Source organism: Thermobia domestica, chromosome 14 (genome assembly GCF_964235325.1).
Source record: "Thermobia domestica chromosome 14, izTheDome1.hap1.1, whole genome shotgun sequence".
Classification (NCBI taxonomy): Eukaryota; Metazoa; Arthropoda; class Insecta; order Zygentoma; family Lepismatidae; genus Thermobia; species Thermobia domestica.
Window position 1 is genome coordinate 57,158,702 of NC_137467.1, and position 23,596 is coordinate 57,182,297.

The 23,596-nt window shown below is 36.3% G+C and overlaps 1 protein-coding gene across 6 annotated transcripts in view; it reads left to right on the forward strand.

Annotated features, from left to right (window-relative positions):
• Positions 1-23,596, forward strand: part of lilli (AF4/FMR2 family member lilliputian) — a 561,135-nt gene that overhangs the window by 330,634 nt on the left and 206,905 nt on the right. The window contains exon 1 of one of the 6 annotated variants that reach the window (XM_081737946.1): positions 16,596-17,191. The exons of the other annotated variants lie outside the window; for them this stretch is intronic. Within the exon in view, the coding sequence (XP_081594072.1) occupies positions 17,175-17,191 (17 nt within the window). The 5' untranslated portion in view covers positions 16,596-17,174. Of the gene's footprint in view, positions 1-16,595; positions 17,192-23,596 lie in introns of those variants that run through there. 6 annotated transcript variants of the gene reach the window in all.

Below are 23,596 nucleotides of genomic sequence, written 5' to 3' on the forward strand. Positions count from 1 at the left end.
CACGCCTTTGGCACGTGATTCTCGGGTTCGATTCCCAGCGAGGTAGCTTAATTGTAGAACGCACACCTTTGGTCTGTGGGATCCCTGGTTCGATCTCAGCTCGCGCTAAGTGATGGTCAAGCAGAATATGCGTATTTTTCCCTTTTCTCTTTCTTGAGATTTTCCTTTTTTCCCACTTCCTTCATTCTACCATTTCATTCATGTAATCACCACCGTTTCCCTTAGCCTAGGAACATGTCATTGCAATGGTTCAGATTTAACTTTAAACCGTATATCCCATCCTATGTAGCATCATTGCTGGGGAAGGACGTATGTGCAAATAAATCAAAATCAAAACACACAAATGACAGTTATAATCCTTTTAAAAAAAATATATTAAGAACTTCAGAACTTTCTAAACCAAAATTCTCTGGCGTTATAGCTAGCCAGATGGCACAAATTCTTCTGCATTATATGCGGCCTACACATTGATTTTTAGTGTATTCTGACTTTCTAGTTCAGAATTCTTAGTTTAGGCAACTTTCCAGTCACCTCACGATGCTTTTAACACTGACTTTGTTTTTTGTGCTCTCACCGCAGGCCCGTAGCTAGCCCAAAAATGTAAGGGAGCCCGTTAGAAGTTAGGGGGACCGATCCAACCATCCTATAGTTCATCAACATATTGTGGCAACACTAATTTTAAATTTTATTTATAAGTTAATTTTTATTTGTAGTTTATAAAATAAAATACAAAAATAAGTTTATTTACAAACAATTATATCTAAAAAATTAAATTACAATATAACTTATATAATTATGTTTATAAATTTGTTTTATACACTTATAACAGCTTTACTTACATAATTAAACTTATTATAAAACGCTAGCACAAACATACTTCTTTTTATCTAAATTTTAAAATATATTTTAAAACTTTTAAAACCCAAACTTAAAATACTTTATTACTGCACGTAACTTTACGTTACGTCCACGAGCTATTAAATTATTAACTTTAGCAAAAAAAATTTCATATATTAGTTTATATATTAGATACATCCTTATCAAAACATACCAGGTATGTTAAAAATATCTATTTGTACTACGCTTACCAAGTGCATAATATAATTCATTCACAAACACATACATTCACATTAAAAATTAACTCTATTACAGCTCTTTTAAATTTAATATATAAAATTTAATTATTATACCTCTCGCTATACACCCCCAAATTAAAACCTAAAATTAAAACAATCTCATATAACAACAATATTATATAGTTCATTTGCAAGCCTACCGTGAAAATTTTAGTGGGGGCAGTGAAAGATTAGGGGCCGGCCCCCCATAGACTCCCTGGATACGGCCCTGCTCACCGTTACCATGATAAATTTATTATTAAAATGTCATACAATATATTTCAAGGCGAGTCAGTAGTGATTGGGTATTTGTCTTGCCCACAAGACAAGAAATAGATTTTAAAATTAGGTACGTATCGTGGAGTTTCCCAAATCTCGTGGGTCCAAGTTCTAGGTCTCAAAACATTGTTTTAGTGGTACAATCCACGGCAAAAAACCTGCAACATGAGCATATAAGTTTATTGTGAAATGACGAAGTCTTTTGCTCCAAAATAAGTGTGCACGGGAAGAGTCCGAGATTTATCCTGGCGTGATTCGTTACACTTAGATGTTATGTTCATTCCCTGTGCTGTTAGGCGTAGTTTCACAATAAACTTACATCCTCATGTTGCAGGTTTTTTGCCGCGGATTGTACATGGCCCATAGTATAAAGATAAATTGATAGTGATAGTACGAACATAATGGAGAACACTTATCAGCATTAAAAGATAGGCAAGTCACTAGAATGAAAGAAAGATATGAATAAGGTGAAGAAGAAAACGATAAGAATAAGGAGAGAGGTGCAGGGATGCAGGAGAGCAGGAAAGGGAGAGAAGAAAACTAAGAAAGTGGAGAGGAAATGAAAGGAGAAGGCTTACAAGGAAGCTGAGATGGAGAAAGCTAAGAAAGCAAAACATAAAGTAAAAGAGAAGATTAAGAAGAAAGCAAGAGGAAGAAAAAATGAGAAATTTAAAATTAATTTTCTTCTTTTTCCCAACTTTCTTTTATACAAAATCCCCCGTGCAATTTTTTTTTAATGTAATGTTTCTTTTTTCCAGTTGATTTTCTTTACAAAATTTTTCATTCAATTTTGGTATTTTTCCTATCTTTTTTGCCTTAAAAAAATTCTTCTTTTGTCTTAGATCAGCTGTTTAAATAGCAGATAAATCAAATGAACTCATGAACTTCACATAGAAGCGTAAACAGGAAGAACTTGATAAGATAGAGTTCGTGTTTATTATTAATGTTTAAATATGTTATTCATTAAATATGCAATCACTGTATCTCAAATAATAATTTTGAAATGAGTAGTAAAACCTTAAAAACAACGCATCGCGTGCATCTGTGGCCACATTTACCTGTTCTCAGTGGTTGTAACGTTGTCGTGGTCAAAGACAATAAATCACTGAAAGTTTGTGAGGTTATTTTTTGAACCGTGAATGTTTTTAACACCTTATTACTTCATATAAGCATCTGAAATATAAGCTCTTCACACGGGAAGAATGGGTTTCTGGAAAATTTTGAGGTATGTTTTCACCCTGTCTGTCTTCATATTTCAGTCGAATAATAAAAATCCAAATCAACCCATGACCTATGTTGAAAAATCCATTTCAATCGGTGGAACCGTTACTTTTTTACGAAGAATTTTAACCCCAATCTGTCCTTATGATAAGCATCATAAACAGAGTCTGATTATAAAAACTTAGGCCAATCCAAATACTATGTTGAAAAATTAATTTTAGACGGTTGAACCACTTCCTTGCTTTTGTAACGAAATGGGGAAATTGAAGTGTTACAGAAATTGCCTATTTTTCGTAAAAGTAGAATTTTCGAAAACTATGGAGCACGTGTCAAACGTATTTTTAATGAGTGTATATACAGTTTTGCTGCGTCAGGTACTATGAGGCACTAAATTTTTGACATATCATTGAACTCTCTCTCTCTTCCCATTATGGTACGCGTTTTGATGAAACTTATGTGATTAAAAAAACAACCTGGTATGATCCTAATTGTATGTTCCAAAATTAGTTTCAAATTGTGTGGATTTGTATAGCAGACTAACAAATGAACAGACATAATGCTTTGTGTATAGGGGATCTAAGATTTTGTGTACGTGTGCCGGAGTTGAAGCTGTGCTAGGTTTTTTTTTTTTTTTTCTGTAAGAGATGGCAAAATGAGAAATATATGAATAAACATGTAACTCCTAGATTGCTGCATCGATTTTGATTTTTGATACATGAGAGTACCCTGGCCCAGGGATAAAAGTGGATCTGAATAGGAAGGGGGACGGTGGGTAGCGGTATGACGTCACGCTGTCCCCCTGCCTATATTTGCCCATATTTTTTTTTAGGAACTGGGGGACGCCGTACATATTTTTGGAGGTAGGGGGACGTGTCCCCCACGTTCCCCCTCACTTCTACTACGTAAAAATAATCGGAAACGACCAATATTAGTGTCCTGTCCATAGTTTTCAGGACCACTGAAATGAATAGTGAGATTTCAGATGCCGTTTAAGTCCAACTTCATCCCCTATCAGTATGGGGGTGAAGGATAGGAAGGGGTGACATGTAAAAATAATCGAAAATTACCGATATTGTTGTCCAGTCCATAGTTGTGGGTCACTGAGGGAAATAGTGAAACTCTGGATGTCGTTTAAGTCTAAATTCATACCCTGTGCGTATTCTAATTGAAGGAAGAGTTTCAAATACTTTCCATGAACTTATTCTACCGGTACGAAGAACGGATATTTCAGTGCTACATACTACTACTCATAACACAGTAGATAATTCGAGGTGGGTAGATCAAATTATAGAAAACTCGAATTATTCGCAGTAGTGCAGGCAGTTCACTCGAACTGGTTGTTAAATTTACAAAACGGTAATCATGCTTGTGCTCGCACTTACTCTTAGGGAATACGCAAACTGGAAGTATTTCAGAGTAAAAACCAGAAGCAAATATTCGGATCCAAAAAGAACGGGAATGGGAAATTTCAGAAACTTCATAACGAGGTACTGTATAGTTTATACCGCTTACCAAACATTGTTAGGGTAATCAAGTCAAGAAGGCTTAGGTGAGCAGGTTATGTAGCCAGAATGGAAGAAAGTAGGAACGCTTTCAAAGTTTTACTGGAAGCCCCATTGGAAAACAACCATTATGAAGACCTAGGCGCAGATGGGAGGGCAATATTAAGATGGATCTCGCAGAAATAAGAATACAAATTAGAAACTGGATCCAGTTGGCTAAAGACAAGTCAGTGCAGAGCTTTTGTGAACGCGGCATTGAACCTCTGGGTTCCATAGACCATAGAGTTATATTAACAGTTGTAATAGATAAGAAATTGATGCCGGTGTGGATTTAGGGTCTAGAAAACAAGTTCCATCCCTGTCCGTATCCATTTTTATATCTAGTATTACCCATGAGATGAGAAATACGTTTTTTTTAAAAAAAAAAAAAAAAATTGAGACGAGGCAGGAAACATGATAATTTTCGTTTCGTTTTCGAGACGAGAAATTTCACGACTCTTGCGGACGACACTGGTTCACCGAAGTGCTAGATCTCTTATTCTGTTTTAGTGATACATGATCCATAATAACTTATTAAAGGCTATAAATTGACAAAGTAATTCTACTGTACGTGCACAGTGAATTGTGGTTATCAACTTTTAAAGGTACCGAAGTCATTGAAAATATACGCCAATAACAAATATGATTTTTAAATATTTTTATTTCTCACCCTTCGTGAATCGCTTGTGACGTACAGAGATTCTGATAACTCAGAGATGAAACTAAGAATATATATATATATATATATATATATATATATATATATATATATTTGTACATGAATTTACAAAGGAGATGCGAGAAGAGAATGTTTCGTAACGGGACGATGCTTCTCCAGAATTTACAAGATGAAATAATAAAACGTTATTTCTCACCTCTTGGTCAAAACTAATTACAACCGGAACGTATACAACCGCTGGCTTCAGTATTCGCATAGTTCGGAAGTTTACAATAGTTTCACACTGTGAAACGAAACTCACTTGTTTAACTCTGAAAATGTATTCAAATTTTTAGTATATTATGTTTTGAAAGAGTATTTAAATTTTCGCCTTATACACCATCGAATTTAAAACAACAATCTGTTGAAACTGCGTATCATTGAAATTGCGTTCTCTTCGTGATATATTTCTCAGAGCGTAATGACGTATGAATGTAATAAATCATTAGGTACCACAAATAGTTTGTTTTCCCGGAGTTCTAAGAGAATGTTAGTATCTCAGTATCGATTTGAGGTGAACTATGATCACGTTACCCTTGAATTCTTGAATTGTGTTGTTAATTGAATTTAACAAATGTTCTCTTTCCGTCCCATTCGGTGTCAGTTGCGTGATTGTGTATCTCTAGCACAAGCATTGCAGGGAGAAATCCCTTTCAGTTGGACATAGTGCCACAAATGTTCTTGTAATATCACAGTTGGTCTTACGACTTAAAGATGTATACTAATATATGTGTAAAGAAATTAGGCCAATGTTTGTGAACTTAAAAAAAAAGGATCGAGTATATGTCACACTTGTTTTCAGACGCTAGAAGTCTTAACGTTGATTCTGGCACGATTCTAACAAACATCTTTAAAATGGCCTGGTTAGATTTCACAGATGTCTGAAAATAACAACCTAAATATTCCGATGTCATACTATTTTTTTCTCATAATAATTTTATTTGATTTTCTTAAGCGTCGTTAATTCATTACACGCTAAGAAGAAAACATTGGACAGTTTTACAGAGTGGCTATTTGAGAAAGCGTTTTTGATGCATTACCCCCTGTAGCGAACGCGGCCAAGGTGGCTATTCAGTAATTTTACTTTTGCCAGAGTTGTAAATCATACTGTGAGCTAGTCAGGGTTTCCGGGTCTTTTTGCCAGGTCCAGGTCTATACTAGCAGAGTTCCAATACTCTGCACAAACCATCTTCCAAGCAGCTGTTTCTTGCTACAATCTCCTTGCCTGGCAACACGTCTTTCCTTGTTGTCCTTCCTTTTGAAATCTTTTAAACAGCAGGCGGTCTGTTGTTCCGAAACGCACCAAATATGCTCGAGCTGTCGTTTTCTCTGCATTTTTATTGCTTTCGCGTTTGTGATTAGCCACCTACATTTAAATACATGATCAGCGTATTCCAAGCGTACGCATGAACAATAAATACGCTTTGCGATCGCCTCAAGTAGCCGGGTACTTAGTTGTAGTATTCGGCTATTAGGTAAACTTTCATCCCGTAGCTTGTAGCAATAAGATTTAAATTAACAATGTGACCTCCTCAGAAACTGCCACTGATACTAATATTTTCTTATCCTTGCATTGTATTGTATTTTGCTGGTGTTGCTATGCATAAGCCAATTAGAACGAAATCTATGTTTCGCACATTTATTTTTAAAGGACAAATATAATAAGCGAATTTTGAGACTTCAAACCAACAATCCGTCACCTCCGCTTCATTTCTCGCCTTATGTGAACTGTAATGGCTTAGTAAAGTCCAACATCACTTGAGTAAAACCGGTAATTGAATCCGAAATCCTGTAAGTTTGTGTAATTGGATTTTTTCGTGATTTCTTTGCTACCTCTCACTTTGTCCCGCCAATTCATTTACTTGCATTTATCATGTCTTCCTTTGCTTATAAACCTAACTGCAGAACATAAGATATTTCACTTTCTCTGATTAATATGTGGGTTTTCGTGCAGTGTTCGAAGTGGAACAAAGCAGAAGCGGTATGTTTTATTTCAATTTTGACTCGATATACCGGCTATCTAAATGTTGAAATACAGTGAGGGTATGTTTCCTAAGACTTTGCGTTTCTATTTACATAATGACTGAAAATCATTGAAGAGCTTCTCTGTAGTTAAGGGGGCGGATATGGAGAGACTTTGATCCCCGCCAACAACTTTCTGAAAAAAAAAATCCCCTTATTGTATTATAGAAAATTATACACGAAACCCTTCAAAAACCGCCTAACAATTTCCTAAGGGAAAACTCTGATCCCCACTCGACTGAGGAGTATTCCAAATCCCCGGAAGATTCGCCCACCTCAGACAACCCCTAAATCTCCCCGAACATATACATAAGAAAAAAAATCTGTATGGCTCATGAAAATATAAACTAGAAGAACTTCTTTAAAGACACCTCATTTTTTTAAAAACAAAAGGGTAGGAAAAAGATAACAAAAATGTCGGTGTTACCAACTTAGACATTATCTCTACATAAGAAATAAAATCTTCACACGTGCAAAGCTATTCGTCAATTACTGTGTATAAAAATGGATTTATTAAAGGTATTTATCATCCACTCTCCAGTGACGGTATGTCGTGGATCACTGAAATACCAGAGGCGGTATGCCTTTATCACTGAAAAACCAGAGGCGGTATGGCGTACCACCACATTCCGTCTCACTTCGACCATCAACAGTACAAAACATTTTGAGTTAGACAAACATCATCCACTTGAATTACAATGGACTGTTATGTGTGATAAGAAATAAAGTTTTCAGAATGTGGAAATTCCAATGCTGTAGTTCATATCAGTACTTTTAGTTACTGAAGAATCGTATATTCACACTTACGAGCCAAAAGAATCGTATATGCACTGTATTTGGTTGCTAAATTATATATAATAAGCTATTACGAATATATATATATATATATATATATATATATATATATATATATATATATATATATATATATATTGCAATACAAATGCAGTTTCATATTAATGTAGTCACAATTTTCGACTTTAAGTGACAACTCGCGTGCCTCAATAAAGAATGTTGAAATTTTGCCAACTGTGAGTACTTGGGGTTAGATTCCAGTAGTTTGTTCCAAGCTGGAAGAAAATAGTTTCTGTATAGCTATAATATATATATAATATATGATTGATAGATTGATATCATCAAAAAATTTCACTTTGTGGCAACGCCATAGATTAACATAGAACAATTAGCATTGTTATACGAATTCATCGATTAGTTACATCACTTGTTGCGCTAATATGTAGTGCTAGTGTCAGCGTTTATCAGCTTTAACTGCTATCTGAAAAAAAAATCGATTTAACTATTGGAAGATCTTTTCTATGGTTCCTTATCTGCGACGTTGCCACTTAGTGCAACTCAACTCACCTCTTCAGACGAGGACCCGAAAGGTGTTTGCAATTATATATATATATATATATATATATATATATATATATATATATATATATATATATATAATATAATGTATGTGTGTATAATTTAATGGAAACACATCAGATGCCTGGCAACGGTCAGGTGGCGACCGCAGCTCCAACTGGTTCGCGGTAATGTTAGGACAAGCTCTGTACTACGTGGGGAGTAGTTGTGCCTTGAACTAAGCAAACCGTGATAGTGTAAAATGGAGGCAAATAATAGATCACACATGGTCCGGTTTGGAGACACGAATCGGCGCAATTTCCACCTCCGTTCTCTCTCAAGAAAATGAACGGTGCACTGGACGCGGAATTGTGTAACATTCCGCTTGTTACCATTCACGACCTCTATGAATCCATTCCACGTCGCATCAGAGCTGTTCTGTCCTTTCATCTAGCAGGGGCGGATCCAGAGGGGGCGATCGCCCCCCCCCCCCCAGAAGAGAAACTTTCCTATTTTATATATATAAATAAAACCCATCCCAAAGTTTAGAGCCCTTAAAAGTAGCAATATGACAACCCATCCCCCCCCCCAGAAGTCGGTCCTGGATCCGCCCCTGTCATCTAGTGTGAAGGATTCCTTGTTTGATCCAGCGTCATATAAGTTTGTTATTAGGTCGAAATGTCCCAAGGTTTTCCTATTTCTCTCACTTCCTAAATCAAGAAGCTTCAGTATTCATCAAAATAAAATACAAGAAAAATAATAGTTCCCTAATTCTCTCATGGCTTGAGATCTATTCAATCCATAGCACTCAGCTAAGTTTGTAAGGGCATATGGATGTTCTAAACGTGGAATCATGGAATCGGTCCACAATACAATGCTAATATGTGATTTATTTATTTATTAAAATATAGTTTAGGAAATGCTACTGAGGCATCTACGTCAAATAGGCATAAATTATGAAACTATTGAAAGAACTGATGAGCAGGCCTCCTCTATTTTCTATCAGATATGTTCAAACCAACGAGCCCGGCACTTGAGCTCAGCTGGTCTCAAAATCAGTAATTGAGAGCGAGCCCTTGTGAGTACTAGCCCTATAAATGAATAAAAAGCCACAACCCTAGTTCTAGTGAGCGTGGGTCTTAGGTGAGTTGCCCGTTGAGGGCAGTGACTCTGAGCCCAGTGAGATCGACCAAGCGCAAGCTTTGTTGAGGATAACGAACTTGAGCTCAATTGAATGCAGGTCTAGCAAAAATGAGATACAGTCCTTGGCGTTTGGGCTAGGTGAATGAAACGAAATCTGTGACGCGACATTGCCGTGGGGTAAAGGGATGTGGCTAAGCATACACACTGCAGCTTGAGCAGGTGATACATACATCTTGTTCTCAGCTTAGGTGTGGCAACATTTCAACCATTTCTTTTACTAACAGCGTTCAGGAGCCATTCGAGCGCCGCCTTCCAATACCATAAACGTTATCTCTAAGTGTAGTAATAGCGAGACTTATTTAGTATAATGAGCCAGAGATCAGATGGCCATTTCTGTTCTCGGCACATTTCATCCGACGTTTCAGTGTGTTTCGTTGAATTCGCTTCAACGCGTTGGGGTTCTGAGCGAATTGTCCTAAGATTATCTGGATTCAGAATTTTCTCACATTAAAAAAAAAAAAAAAAAAAAAAAAAAGACATATGCCGTGACAATTGCCATGATAACGACACGCTGAGAGCCTACTGATTCAACCTGTTGAGAATATATAATCGAGGTAACAGTTAAGTGTTGACTTCGTGAAAATTGCGTTTGTTAAAAAGTAATTGGTGATAATTAGGACTCGAATTTATAGGCACAAAGAACTGAAAATATTCACTATAAATAACGTAATATGCACGTAAGAAAGAACTTACTAATTTCAGATATACTAGTTTAGTGTGTGTTACACAACACACTATTAGTAATTTTTCAGTTTCTCTGGTGTTACAATTCATCTATTGTCTATTAAAAGAAGTTCATAGGCCGAAAATGACCTTTCAGCATCTACTGGCGTCATTGGACAATTATTTGAATAGTGATATAGCCTGGTAAGTTCTGGGAATTATTTCTGATCCTCTACATGTACTGGTTGTTTCCTTACCTAATCCTAAATATGAACTAAGCACCTTGTCAAACTTCTCTTTAAACTATTTATTTATTTATTTATTTTTTGCCAATTTGGCCATTGACAGAACTTAAATAAGGTTCTTTAAAAAAAACTCAAAATGAAATGTAATATTTAGATCTTATGTCGTCCACGGGTTATGCCGTGCAGTCGTTCTTCCAGAAAAAATGTTCCGGGGTGCACTGCTGGTACTTTTTTTTATTTATTATATTATCGACGTATTGTTTTGGTCTCGTCTGGGGGCCCCAAAAAAACATGTCTGGCAGAAACACTAATGCAGTGTAGGCTAAAGAAGATGGTGATGATGAGAATGACTGAAATGATGGAACGAAGACAGTGGCAGAAAACAGGAGAATCGGGACAAAACCCACGCACATAGGCGGAGCTAAGAATTGTCTGCTGTGGGGCAGTGGGGGCAGACCTTTCAGTCGGTCTCGGAGGTCTTGGTAGGTGGCCATAATATAAGTGGCAATTTTAGTTTTTGTCAAAAAGTTGGGGGGGGCAATGCCCTCCATGCCCCCCATAACTCCACCTATGGTGTTTGTCCACTAAAGTTCACTTGACGCAAGCTGGGATCGAACAAGGGACCGCTTGAACAGAGGTGAACGCTCTACCTCTGAGCCACCACGGATCCTTGACAAGTTCGAATGACTCTCAAAGGGATGCTTAGGCGTTTAATTATCAGTTGACAGTTGTCAAAAAATGTATCGTGAAGAGGGTACTTTTGTTTGAAAGTATGCTAGAAAAACGTATTCCTATTATTCATAGGACAGGAAAACGAATGTCCAATGCATACGTAACAACGAGTTGAGGATTTTGATATTATAATGATATGTTACTTGAAATATGTGCAGAAATATGCAAATACCATTAGAGCGTGCACTAACGTTTAAAATATGCATGTGCGTATGTGGAGTTTTTTTTTTTTTTTAATCCGGGCCGTAGCAATAATACTCGTATTGCAGCTAATTAAAGATCTGTGTGTTTTGTTCTATTACATTGCATTACAACTAAAATATCTGAGCGCTGTAGGGCAGCAGTATGATTATTATTATTATTATTTTTTTTTAATGGGAATCACTTGAAGTTTAGGTATGTACGAGAATACATTTTGTTTTTGCTTGGTCAGTATTATTATGTCCCATTAAACTTTCTATCATTTTTTGTTTTCATTCATGTTTCTTAATTTGTGACTTTCATAACTTTGTCGTATCGTTTCTTGTGTTACGTGTGCGCTAGCGACGTGTATTATATTTTTCTGAATCCTGTACTTGGATCTTTTGCATTTATCTTGCGTTGTGCTGCTTTTAAATATGAGGGTGATTCAGAAAGTATTCTTCCAAGGTAATAACTTTACTTGTGTTTGATAGATAGCACCGATACAGGTATCAGTGGAAAGTTTGTAACGTGAGCTACAAATGGTGGCATCATTTTTCAACATAGTCCTCATTATGGTCAACACACTTGCGCCGTCGTAAAACAAGTTTTTTCATCCCGTCAGAGAATTGTGGTGGCTGCTGGAGACACCATTGCGAACTGCTGCTTCCATCTCCGCGTCACAACTGTAACGTTGGTCCTTAAGATTGGGGAAGAGCCAAAAATCGCAGGGCGCAAGATCCGGACTATAGGATGAGAGAGAATGTCAACAACACTTGCCAGCAGATGGGACAATTTTGAGTTTTTTGGTGGAGGAGAGGATGTGTGGGGGTACTCCATCGACTGGCACTTCGTTTCCGTGTCATAATGGTGTATCCACGACTCGTCGCCTGTGATGAATGTTCCTGGGCGCACAACCATCCGCAGTCAGAAATTCAGTGACAGCCCGCTGTTTCAACCGGATGTCATGGATTGCTCCATTGCTCTGGAATAAGAAGAGATAGGAAGATGAAACAAGTGACATTCTATAGCTTAAACATCAGTTCATTAATGGTAAACAGTTCAAAATGTTTGCAGTACTATTGGCTTTTACTTTTTGAATTACCCTCTTATGTTCATTATTTCGTATTTTCTCCACTTCTCATCTGAGCAGGCAGTGTAGTAATAAATGGACGATCCAAGTGCATTCTCTTTTCTGTTTTCCTCCGTATTCTATGCTGTACAGGAAGTTTCTCACAGTTCTGTATCTTTTCAATATTGACTTCTTCTGTATGTTTTTGATTTTTTCTTCAATTCCAATTTTTTCAACCGGCTTTTTCAACGTTGTGTGGACTACTCCGGTATCCGATATTACTATTGGCATTATTTTCACATTTTTGGTAGTCTTCTGTCCTTTTATGTTTTGGTCTAGTCGTTTGTATTTTTTCTTTGTGTACTTTCTACAGGTTTGTAATGTAGTGTTTATTAGGTATATTATTATTATTTGGGTATATAATTATTATTTTCAGAGTATGCTGAATGAACAGGTCACTAAACTAATTCGAAATGAAATCTTTGAGTTTAACGTCCCATGATTATGACCTTTAGGTTAAGGGAGACGATAATTAAAACAAGTGAATGATGATGGAAAAATGTTGGTGGAATCAGAAAGTGGGAGGAAACGGGAGTACCTGGGAAAGCCTACTCACACGATTTTGTCCACAAACATACTTGGCTGGACAGGCGCGGATCCAAGGGGGACTAGCCCCCCTTGAAGCTCAGGTATACGCTGGGTAAAATGGACTTGAATTCTACTTTACACTGGATAAAGAGGAAAACTATTTTAGCTCCTCCCTTGATCATATCCTGGATCCGCGACTATGGCTGAAAATCGAACCAAGGACCCCACGCACCAGACGTAAGTGCTCTACCACTGAGCCACCGTGCCACCTCTAAACTAATTGGGTAGGTGTATGGTGGCCATTTTATTACCCTACGGAAATCAGGAAATTAGGAAGTTGAAGAAATGTATAGATCAGGGTTTCTCAACTTGCGTGTCACGACCCCTAAGGGGATCGAGAGAGGGTTTTATGGGGTTCACGAAGATAAACGAAAGAGATAAATATAATTAGAATCTAATATTCGAAAATATATTTTTAAATAATATTTTGAATTTTCTTCTGATAGGCATATTTTTATTTTTATACATAGTGCTAAGAACAACAAAAAATAGGTCTACTAAGCATTTTCACCAGGTACAGAGGTGCGATTTGAAACTAATGAGAACTGCATATTGAAATACCAGAAAAATACAAATGCAACAAAACCTGCATATTGAAATATAATTAAAATTGAATTTGTCGATAAATCAATAAACACATTATTCTGTCGGCAATAAAAGGAATTGCTTTTGTTTGGGATCCTTTGTTATTCTTTGCAAAATTGACCACGTGTGTATGAGAGCGAAGATGTTTTTTTTTTTTTTTTCGACAAGCTGGCTACAATGAAAGTAGATTTCTGGTGTGGGATTTCATTTGTTTCCTAAAGTTTAAATGTAAATAGCTTGGTTATAAGTTTTTGGTGATGCTGAACACATACTCAACAATGTACAAAATTCACAACAATATTAGGTAACTCAAAGTTGCGACTTCAGAATTTTTTTTAAATAACTGTCCAAGTTTTTAAAAACCAAAATTAGAAATTATTATTTTTTTTTATCATATTATCCAAAATTAAGGGAGTTATGAAGTTTTACAATTTTCAAAAGGCATCCGTTTTGAAACAGTATGACGGATCGGATTCGATATTTGTAAGATGCATGAACGGACCTAATTTGGTTTTAATCCATTCGCTTTTAGAGAAGTTACTTATCCGCTACACACAGGAAATGGACTCTACTATTATAGAAATAGATGGATATCGTGAGATCTCCGCAATAGGTATATTAAAATCCCACACAGGCTTATTACAAACCAGAAATTATAAGGGGGACACTGACAGGAGGATGTGGTAAAATGAGGGTCGTGATAGGAATTAGGTTGAGAGCCACTGGTATAGATCAGTCGTTTTCAACTGGCCTTAGTATGACGTAGGAGCACGGCTTTACATCGGAGAAACGATAGAGAAGCAGTTAAAGCAAGGGAGGGGAATGGAATAAATAATTGTTGGCTTTTTATGAGTCGTAGTAATGGATCTACAAGTATTGTCTGCAAATCCATTGATGCTCTTGCTTACCTATCACTAATGCAGTTTTCAATGCCTTGTTTCATATCTGTCCAGATATCTAGGTCGAAGTGCCTGGTAGTAGATCGAGAATTAACTTTACATCGGGCAGGAATTTGAACGAAATCATACTCTGACAATGGGGTCCTGGTGACCCCTCTAATTATCTGAGGGAAATGATTGATACTTCGTTGGAAAGCTTATGGACCACTGATTCCAACTTGGTAACAGTGCAATTCGTAGAAAAAGAAGAAAGTCCTAAAAAAAAATATGAAAAATATAATTTAGGGGGCTCCTGGCAACCCTTACACTCACTCTAGCTGACAAAGTGAATCTAATGTGTAGGCAATACATTTGTGACAATAATATTTTTTAAAAATTGTAGTCATTGCTGCAATACAAAACGAGATTTAAAAAATCAGATCAAAATTTCTATAAAAACGCCCTGTTTTCGAAGGACTGGCACAGACCTTCACGTTTCGGCCCTGGTGACTTCCTTAATTATCACAGAGTCATGATTCATACATCGTTAGAAAGCTTACAGAAACAAGCATTATGCTTCTAGACCAATTCATGGGAAAGATTTCTAGTCTTACATGGAACCGTCCAGAAAGTAAGCTTTAATTTACGTTCAAAAAAGAAAAAGAAAGAAAGGAAGGAACTGGCCAACTTTGCCACTCCCCATACAAGCAACAACTACTTTTGCAGGGTATTAGCGTGTAGTGGGGAGTACTTCATTGCTTCACATACTATTTTTGGTGACTGTACCCCAAAGTGGGAATGTCCCCCTAAAAAAAAAAAAAAAAACTTTGCCCTCCTCCTCTCTGCCGTGGTATCCCTCACATACATAAAATATATATCGTCGGCAGGCTTCATCTTTCAGGATTATATTAATACCAAAATTATCATCCTAGCTGAGCTATTAAGATTTAGAGCCGTGACGCAGCAATTGCGTCCTTTGGCATTTAAAGGTTAAGATTAGGGATAAGTGGCACGAAAGCATTGAGTAATGTTTTCATCATACTAGTACTCATTTGGACATATAGATTATTGTCCCGATTTAAAGCAACCTTCGTATAGTGCTGATAACAAGATCCGTGTGACAGAGGTAACGTATAGTCAAAGAATTTTGTGAACATCCGAAAATCTTGTAATCTATAAAATTGAAAGCGACTGTGTAACTTTGCACCGCTTGAACCTCCGCGCCGATCTCAATCAAATTTTCAATATAGAAGAGGTTCGGACCTGGGATGGGTTTTATCATGTTACTTTGACGGTGTAACTTAGAGGAGGAAGAGCTATCTAAAAATGATCGACATTAGTGTCGAATCCATCGTTTTCGGGGTCGCTGAGACGAACAGTGATACTTCCGATGCCGTTTAATAAGCTTCTTTGTGGCTAACGGTTAGCATACGCGCCTTTAGTGTGGCAGACACGGGTTCGATACCCAGCGGGTCATGTGGTTCGGATTCCACGTTCATCAGTAGGTCCCGTCTCATATAGCCTTGCTGCTAAGAGAGACGTTAAACTCAATTCCAAGGCCACTAAAAACAAATATTGCATATTTCACGGGTACCAATCACTTGAGATAAGGAGTTGTGCATTTGAAATTTTTATTCTATCACAGCGAAGCGGGTAATTACTGCTAGTAGAAGTATAAATTAATTTTTAAAATGTCAGCTGTCAAGGATTAAAAAAGAAGAAGAAGAAAATAAAAACACTTTCCTGTTCAGTCGTACGAAGTTTCTCGTTCAATTTGTTCGATTCCCACAGACTGCTGCATTTCTAATCACCTACCTTGTGATATCAGATTTTGTTATTGACACGGAAACAGTATTCAATATTCATTATTGTTATGAACTGAAAATAATATGAAGGTAATTGTAAATGTTTCTTTTGATAACTGCAGTGTGTAAGTTGATGTATTAACGATACATTTTCTGAAACTAGCTTTCTTGTTTTCCTTGGCAACTTGAATGACGAGCCAACATGCTCTGGAGAGAATGAGTGAGATAGAGAAACTGTTGCTGATCCTTGTTTAGATCTGTTTGGGTATGAAGTTGAAGTGTCATCCACCAGGGCGGCAGCAAAATCGCTCTTTGCAACTCGATTACACAAAAAGCACTGCAAGACTAAGAAGGACTTGCTATCTCAATATGGCTTCCGCTAGTGGAAACCTGAGCCAACAGAAAGGTGACAAAAATGATTGTATATTGAGCTTGAAATTCGACAGAAAGTGTGTTTTGTTTACAGTCACTGTGTGTATGATGCGTGTGGAAATTGATTAGTGAATCACTAAGTAAGTGTCCACCTGTGGGTCAGGAGATTGACAGGAGGAAATCAGTGTGGTGATATTCAAAGGATTTAGAATTACAACAGATATTGGGGGAGGGAGGAGAGCAGTGTACAGTGTATCCTAGAGCCTTCTTGAGGAGTTTTTGTCAGGAAGGATTTGTTAAATTAACTGTGACAAAATGAGAATCGCTCTTGTTTACTTGTAATAAGTATTGTTTGTAGGGCGTATATTTAGTGGTTGTGTATTTTGTGTAGTGTAATTACAGTGAAGTGAGGTGCACTAGTTCACGTGCTAGAAAACAACAAGTGTTCAGAAGTGTACATAGCTCAGAGCTTTTTTTTTTCTTAAGTAAAAAATAATAATTGGAGAGACTTAACAGCAGATGAGGATGGACCGGCGATTTCTATGAAGAAAAGGCGGTGGTAAGTGTTGATGATCTCGTTATTATCGAATCGGATTGTTTGAATACGTCAGTCACCCTCTCCCCTTTCCGCGGTACGTTACCTTCAGTAGATTTTGCGACGAGCTTGAATTTGTGGAAAGTTACCCAGCAATCAATAGCATCTTCATTTTAGTTGCGGGTTTTTTGCGTAATAAGAAACGTTTTAATAACCACAATTATTTATATATCAGATCACTTTTCGTAAAAGGTTTGCAGATTACTATTTATCATCCCTCGTAAATAATAAAGGGGAATGAACTTAATGTTGATTCTTTTTTTTATTTACCGCATGTGTTTTATTCAGTAATGAAGTATCAGAGGTTGGGTTAGGACTGTGCTAGTTTCATGTAGGCCAAGTCGTACGTCGCAATTTGATTGGGTAGTCAGCAAATACCGGTTTAGAACTCGAAGAATCTGGCGGAGTCGTTACCCAGCGATAGACAATAACAAAAGTCACTGGCCTGTTCTTCAAGCGTAATATTGAAAACTACGAATAACGTAAATCAATCAATTCATTGACGTACGTCATAATCAATTTTAGTGCCAATATCCTTGTTTGCTGTTGTGTTTATATTATTAACAAGCGGTACAAATACGATTTTTTTTTTCAGTAACGGAAGACCTTTTTAAATGTGGTTAATACAGTTAATTGTTTATTACACCAAAGACAAATAATAAGTAATCCTTTAAAAATACTTTTCGAATTTCATTTCATGGAATTTTCTAAATTGAAGGATTGTTTTAAACAAGAATTTTTGCAGTGTTTCTTTCAGAAAAAAAAAATGTTCCGGAGGGGCACGTATCATTTTCGCATAATACTATTCTATGTATGATTACATTATAGACGTATTATTCTAGTCTCCTCGTGGGGGGAGCACTCTCAGAGCTCCGGGGGTAATTCCCCCCCAAAAATCATGTCTGAAAGAAACACTGAGTTCTTGTAGCTAACAAATTTGAAATTTACAGAAGATTCTCATTTCAGTTTTACAGATTTTGTTGTCTCACGTGGTTTTTATAGCTTATCCATATTGTTCTATACTTTGATAAGCATTAGGTGGACACGAGTTCATATCCAAACATAGTCATTTATGCAATGAAATTCGTTTTGAAGAAAATGCTACGTAATGCCGTATACAAATCAACTGTTTCAGTTGTGAAAAAGCAATAAAAAGGAGAACATACAGGCTATTTATTTTTTACGTTCAAAATGTATATGAGTGAAAAGTGTAGTAACCTTCTCTTAAGAGAGAAACAATACAATGTAGAAGAAATTTCTTTTACAGCGAAAAAAAAAAAGTTTGGAATGTTTCTTCCGCAGTTATTTTTGTTAAGCGCCATAAAATAGAAGTTATGATTCTCGCCTCTAGTAGTTTGTTCCTTCACTGAGGACGAAATGATCGTAGGTTAGCAAAATTTTATTTCTTGCAGATCAATGTTGTACATTCTGCGACAGAAGAATGCACATTTTATATTCGGCGTATAAAATATGCTATTTTCTTTTGTTGATGATTGTACACGGCTTGATCTTCAATGTTCTCTCTACTGTAGTGCTTAAATTGTAATGTTTAATGCTGTTCGTAACGTGATGAAATTAGAAGCAGTTCACTGCTTAGGGAGGGAAGGACGGTAGTAAGCTATTTTAAGATCTCGTTATATAGTGTTTTATAGTGTACTATACGAAGGAAGCGTACTGATTTGTGACGTAAGCGTCACAGCTCTGAGGAAGAGGTTGAGTCATCTTTTCTTAAAATCTCTCGTGTTCTAATCATACACTGACTAATCCTATACGAACTCGATCTGTTACGAATATGATAATACGGTATTCCACATGGAATGCCCTTCCTAAAGTTCACATTTCCGTAACTGAGTGGTTTTCAAATAAGGTAAAACAATGAATGTAGAGGTATAATAGGACATTCATTTTGGAGTAGTCCTTAAGCTTTTGAGGAGCAAGAAAAGTTGGTTGTTGTTGGAACGTTATCAGAAGCAGGGCCTAAAGCGGATACGTGCCTCCCCTCTCTTTAAAATCTGAACTGGCTATCTGAAAGGAAAAAAAAAAAAATCATGAACTTACAAACATCACCATAAAATAAAATATGACGAATGATATAAAACATATTCCCTTAACTTTCCTACTGTACTTTCACAGAATTGTATTAGGTGAAATCAACAGGGGCCACATATTCTTTCTAGCCCCGGGCTCCAGTTGGGTTAATCCAGCCCTGATCAGAAGGAAGAACTTGAAGTTATATTTTCCATTGTTAATCCCAGTGGATAAAATCAAGGTCTTTGCAGTGTGGTTGGAAATATCTCATCCCTCGTTCGAACGGATAGAAAGCGAAAACCCTGTCTGCTGGTGTAGATTGCCCGTTCTGATACTATACCTACTTGTGTTTACCTGTACACAGTAAACATAAACAAACAAAAAAACATTGCTGTTCAGAAATACTGTTGTTCTCCAGGAACCGTCGGTGTGTATGGTTCAAAATTCGATACCCACTGAGGTACAATTTTAGATGTTTACCCATCAGTATAAAACGATGAGCTCTGGCCTACGAAGCTAGAAATAATTCTTAAAAACATGTACGGTATTCATGTAGTAGCTAGTAGCCAGTCGAATGTCCGCCATCTAAGCGGATTGTAGAGCCGGGAAGCTTCGAATTAGTACTTGTTTTAAATCCAATGTTTGGAGGTATAGTTTTCTTAGACGTTAGAAACGGGATATTGGCCTCACAGCAAATCAAGGTCTAGTGAAACACACTTTGACATAAAGTGATTAATTTTATTTTTGAAAGTGACGTCTTGGCCTGAATTATTTTCCATAATTAAAAGCTTATTCCGGTGTTTTCAATAATACCCTATTAAATTAGCAGATTCTATTCATAGTACTATTTAAATCTCAATAGGTGTGTGCTCATGATCTTCCGAAATATAGACCTATATAGCAATACAAGAACCGTTCGGTGGGTAATGTTTATTTACATTTAACTAGAAATGGCCGATTTTATAAATTTACCCGCCTTGTTCCGAGTTGCAAAGTTTCAAGCGTTCGAACTTCCAAGATGTTTAAATATTTTAAATCGGGTGGGTGCACACTGCACAGTCTGTTTACTGTTTGGCGCCAACGTGCAGGTGTCCGCCACTACCTAACACGTGCTTAGCAAACTAATTTCCTTTTTTGCTTTCGCATCGGATACTGCCAATCATTTGTTGTAAACTGAGGACAGTGTTGTACAAAAGAAGGTTGATATCGATTAATTCTTCAATCAGCACATTGTATATTATTACTATCTCTTCAGTAATAGTATTTTTTTAATGATTGTTCTCAGAGTTGACAACTTGAATACGGTCTCCAGCACAAAAGTAGGTTGCGCATGATTTAACGTCATCAGGCAACGAGGAATTGAACTTGTCATTAGTTTGTTATATCCTACAGTTAATATCCTGTAGTAAACTGATGAAAACTGACCTTCTACCCATAATAGAATCCCGTAATCACAATAGATAGCGTTCTGCCTTTTTCCCCTTTCTTTCGTGCTTGCTCTTGTGTACGTGTTGCCTAACTGCTCGGAAGCAGATCAGATATTTTTTTTTTTTTTTCATTATTTTTAGAATATATGTAAACTTGATGTTACAGGTATTGTATGTGTTGTATTAGAAGAGCGTTTCTCATACTTGACCCAAGTAAGGACAACTTGTAGAATGTTTACGGACCGCCTTACTCTTGTCCCTTTGACAGCAAATTGATCATTTTTTAATGTTTCTGGTATGTTTTATACCAGTATATTTACATTTTAAAATTATTATTAATTAACATTCCTTAATTTTATCTTTGTATTAATAGAATAAAATAATATGTAATAATTGATGACTATCAAGAAGAGAAAGTTAAGGACGCTTGATTATGTCATTTCCACTTTGTGATATTTTCAAGTACTAATAGTGTTGCTCACGAGATGAGAATGAACAGAGCTGATGAAATGCAAACATAGGCCTACTTTTTTTTTTTTTTTTTTTTTTTTTTTTTTTTTTTTTTTAAGCAACACTAACTTCAGACATATTTTTGAGACAGCATATGCATTAACTCTTGTCTGTGTGTATCTATCAATTGTAGTGTGATGCACAATTCATTTGAATTTTACTTTTTTCTGCCTGATTTTGGAACTCATTGCAGTCTAAGAGGACCAAAAGAGAATGACACTTGTGGTTCACGGGTCTTAGTTTGAAAAAATGAAGTAAAATCTTTATGTTATAGTCCCCAAATGGTGGAATAAAGATAGTGAGAGGAAACGGGAGAACATCGAGAAAACCCACGCATCTGGTGTTTGTTCACCACAAAGTTGACTTGGCGCGAGCTGGGACTGAACCGAGCCACCGCAGCCCAGGATCGTAGTTTGAGAAACTCTACATAAAACAATACGTGAGAAAAAATAAGTTGTACCATACGAGAACTAGGTAATTTTTCATCTTTCTTGCTTTGAAAAGTTCGTTCCTTGCTCGAATACACAGTAGTACATTTTCACTCGTTCAGTTAGAGTTTTCTTTAGAGCAATCTTGGAATTTTATATATATATATATATATATATATATATATATATATATATATATATATATATATATATATATATATATATATAAATAGAGAGGTTTCAATTGACTGCAAATAACATCGGGGCTCTGGCCTCTGATAACCAACCATATGGCTACGGCGTTATACATTTGACATCCATATTTAAACCTAAAAAAAGAGGCACTCGCAAATTGAAGATGCTTATTGTGTAACTTATAAAACTAGATTTATATATTAAAAAAAAAAACAAAAAAAAACACTATTCTACGTGCATTTTTCTAAGATTATTCCAGAGACAAATCAGTTTTTTTTTTAAATAATAGAAATAATATATAGTGAGGTTTATATGCGTTTATATGAAAATGACAGGTGAAATTCATAGTCATAGGCTTCGAAAATCAACATCCTTCAAACATGTCCAATTTGTAATATCAAAGTTGCTTGGGCAATACAATACTAACGACACAATGAATATAGCGACCTAGGTTTGGATATGCAAATGGACTTAATATTTCTCCGATCTTGTACTTGATATATAGGTCACGTAAAACATGATTTCTCCGTTAATTTTCTTTTGCTACAGAATGACCAGAATTGTGTAGTGTGTTAGGTGTAAATAACAGAACATTCAACGTTGAATGTTTTCTACGTATTGCCTATGGTTTTGTGGGACTATGGAATATATAGTCCTAGTATAAGTGTCATAGCTCTACTATTATTAAAATTTTATGTACTGATCATTCGGTTTTAGAGGATCATATTCGGATAGATTTTGACTGTATTAACCGGCGATCCCATTAAGCGAAGTCTACAGTGCCGTATTTTTGGGGGGACGTTTTTTAATGATTGGTTTTGAGATACGATTCCAGAACTGATTTTCTCGAAACACACAGTACCAGAGTCATTTTTTTCAGAACCGATATTGATTTTCCGAGAAAATAGATTCTAATTCTGTATCGTGAACCAATATTGAAGTGGATCCGACAGAGAAAAGAGGGATAGGTTTTGTAACAAAACTTCTGTAGGTGGTTCCTCCGTGTTACCATTTCACAGTCTCTCAGTATCGTTTGTAGCTTTAACAATGTTTACAAATGACGGATTAAAACGTTTATTTAGGTTCTGGAACGGAACCCAAAACATTCACGGTTCCATTATCATTAACGGCCGAATTAAGTGTGTGGCTATTTGAAAATGCGTTTTCGAAGCGTTATCCCCTAGAGCAGCGTTTCCCAACCGGTGTGCCGCGGCACACTGGTGTGCCGTGAACGGGCCGCTGGTGTGCCGCGAGGAAATCGAAACAAATTATTAATTCTATAGCAGTCAAATTGCAAGACATAGGGGAAAATGTATATTTGCATTTAACATTAACGTGAACCTCTACTGTGTATCTACAATTTTGAGTTTCACACTGTTACTTTTCTGTGCATTTTTAATGTGAAAATAGTATTTGTTATCATTGTTATGACCATTATTGCTTCTTTATTGTTGCAGACTGTTTCGTAACTTGAAATTTTAAAATACATTCAGTCCTTTCGACAAATCAAACATGCATACAAATTACCTATATTTGTGTTTTAAAAGTAAAAGAGATGAGTTTGTTCATTCGTTATTTAGTGATCTTTCTTCTTAGTGAGATGTTGGATACAGTTTTCAAGAAAAAGTGTATTTTTAAAAGCCTTGGTCCCATATCTCATTGCAGTTGTTTTCTATTTTTAAATTAGAATGAAAAAAAATAAGCATAATGATTTACCACGGGCGGAAATCAGTGATCGAGCTTTCCTCTCTGTGAGATCAGTAATCAAAGAAAAAAATACC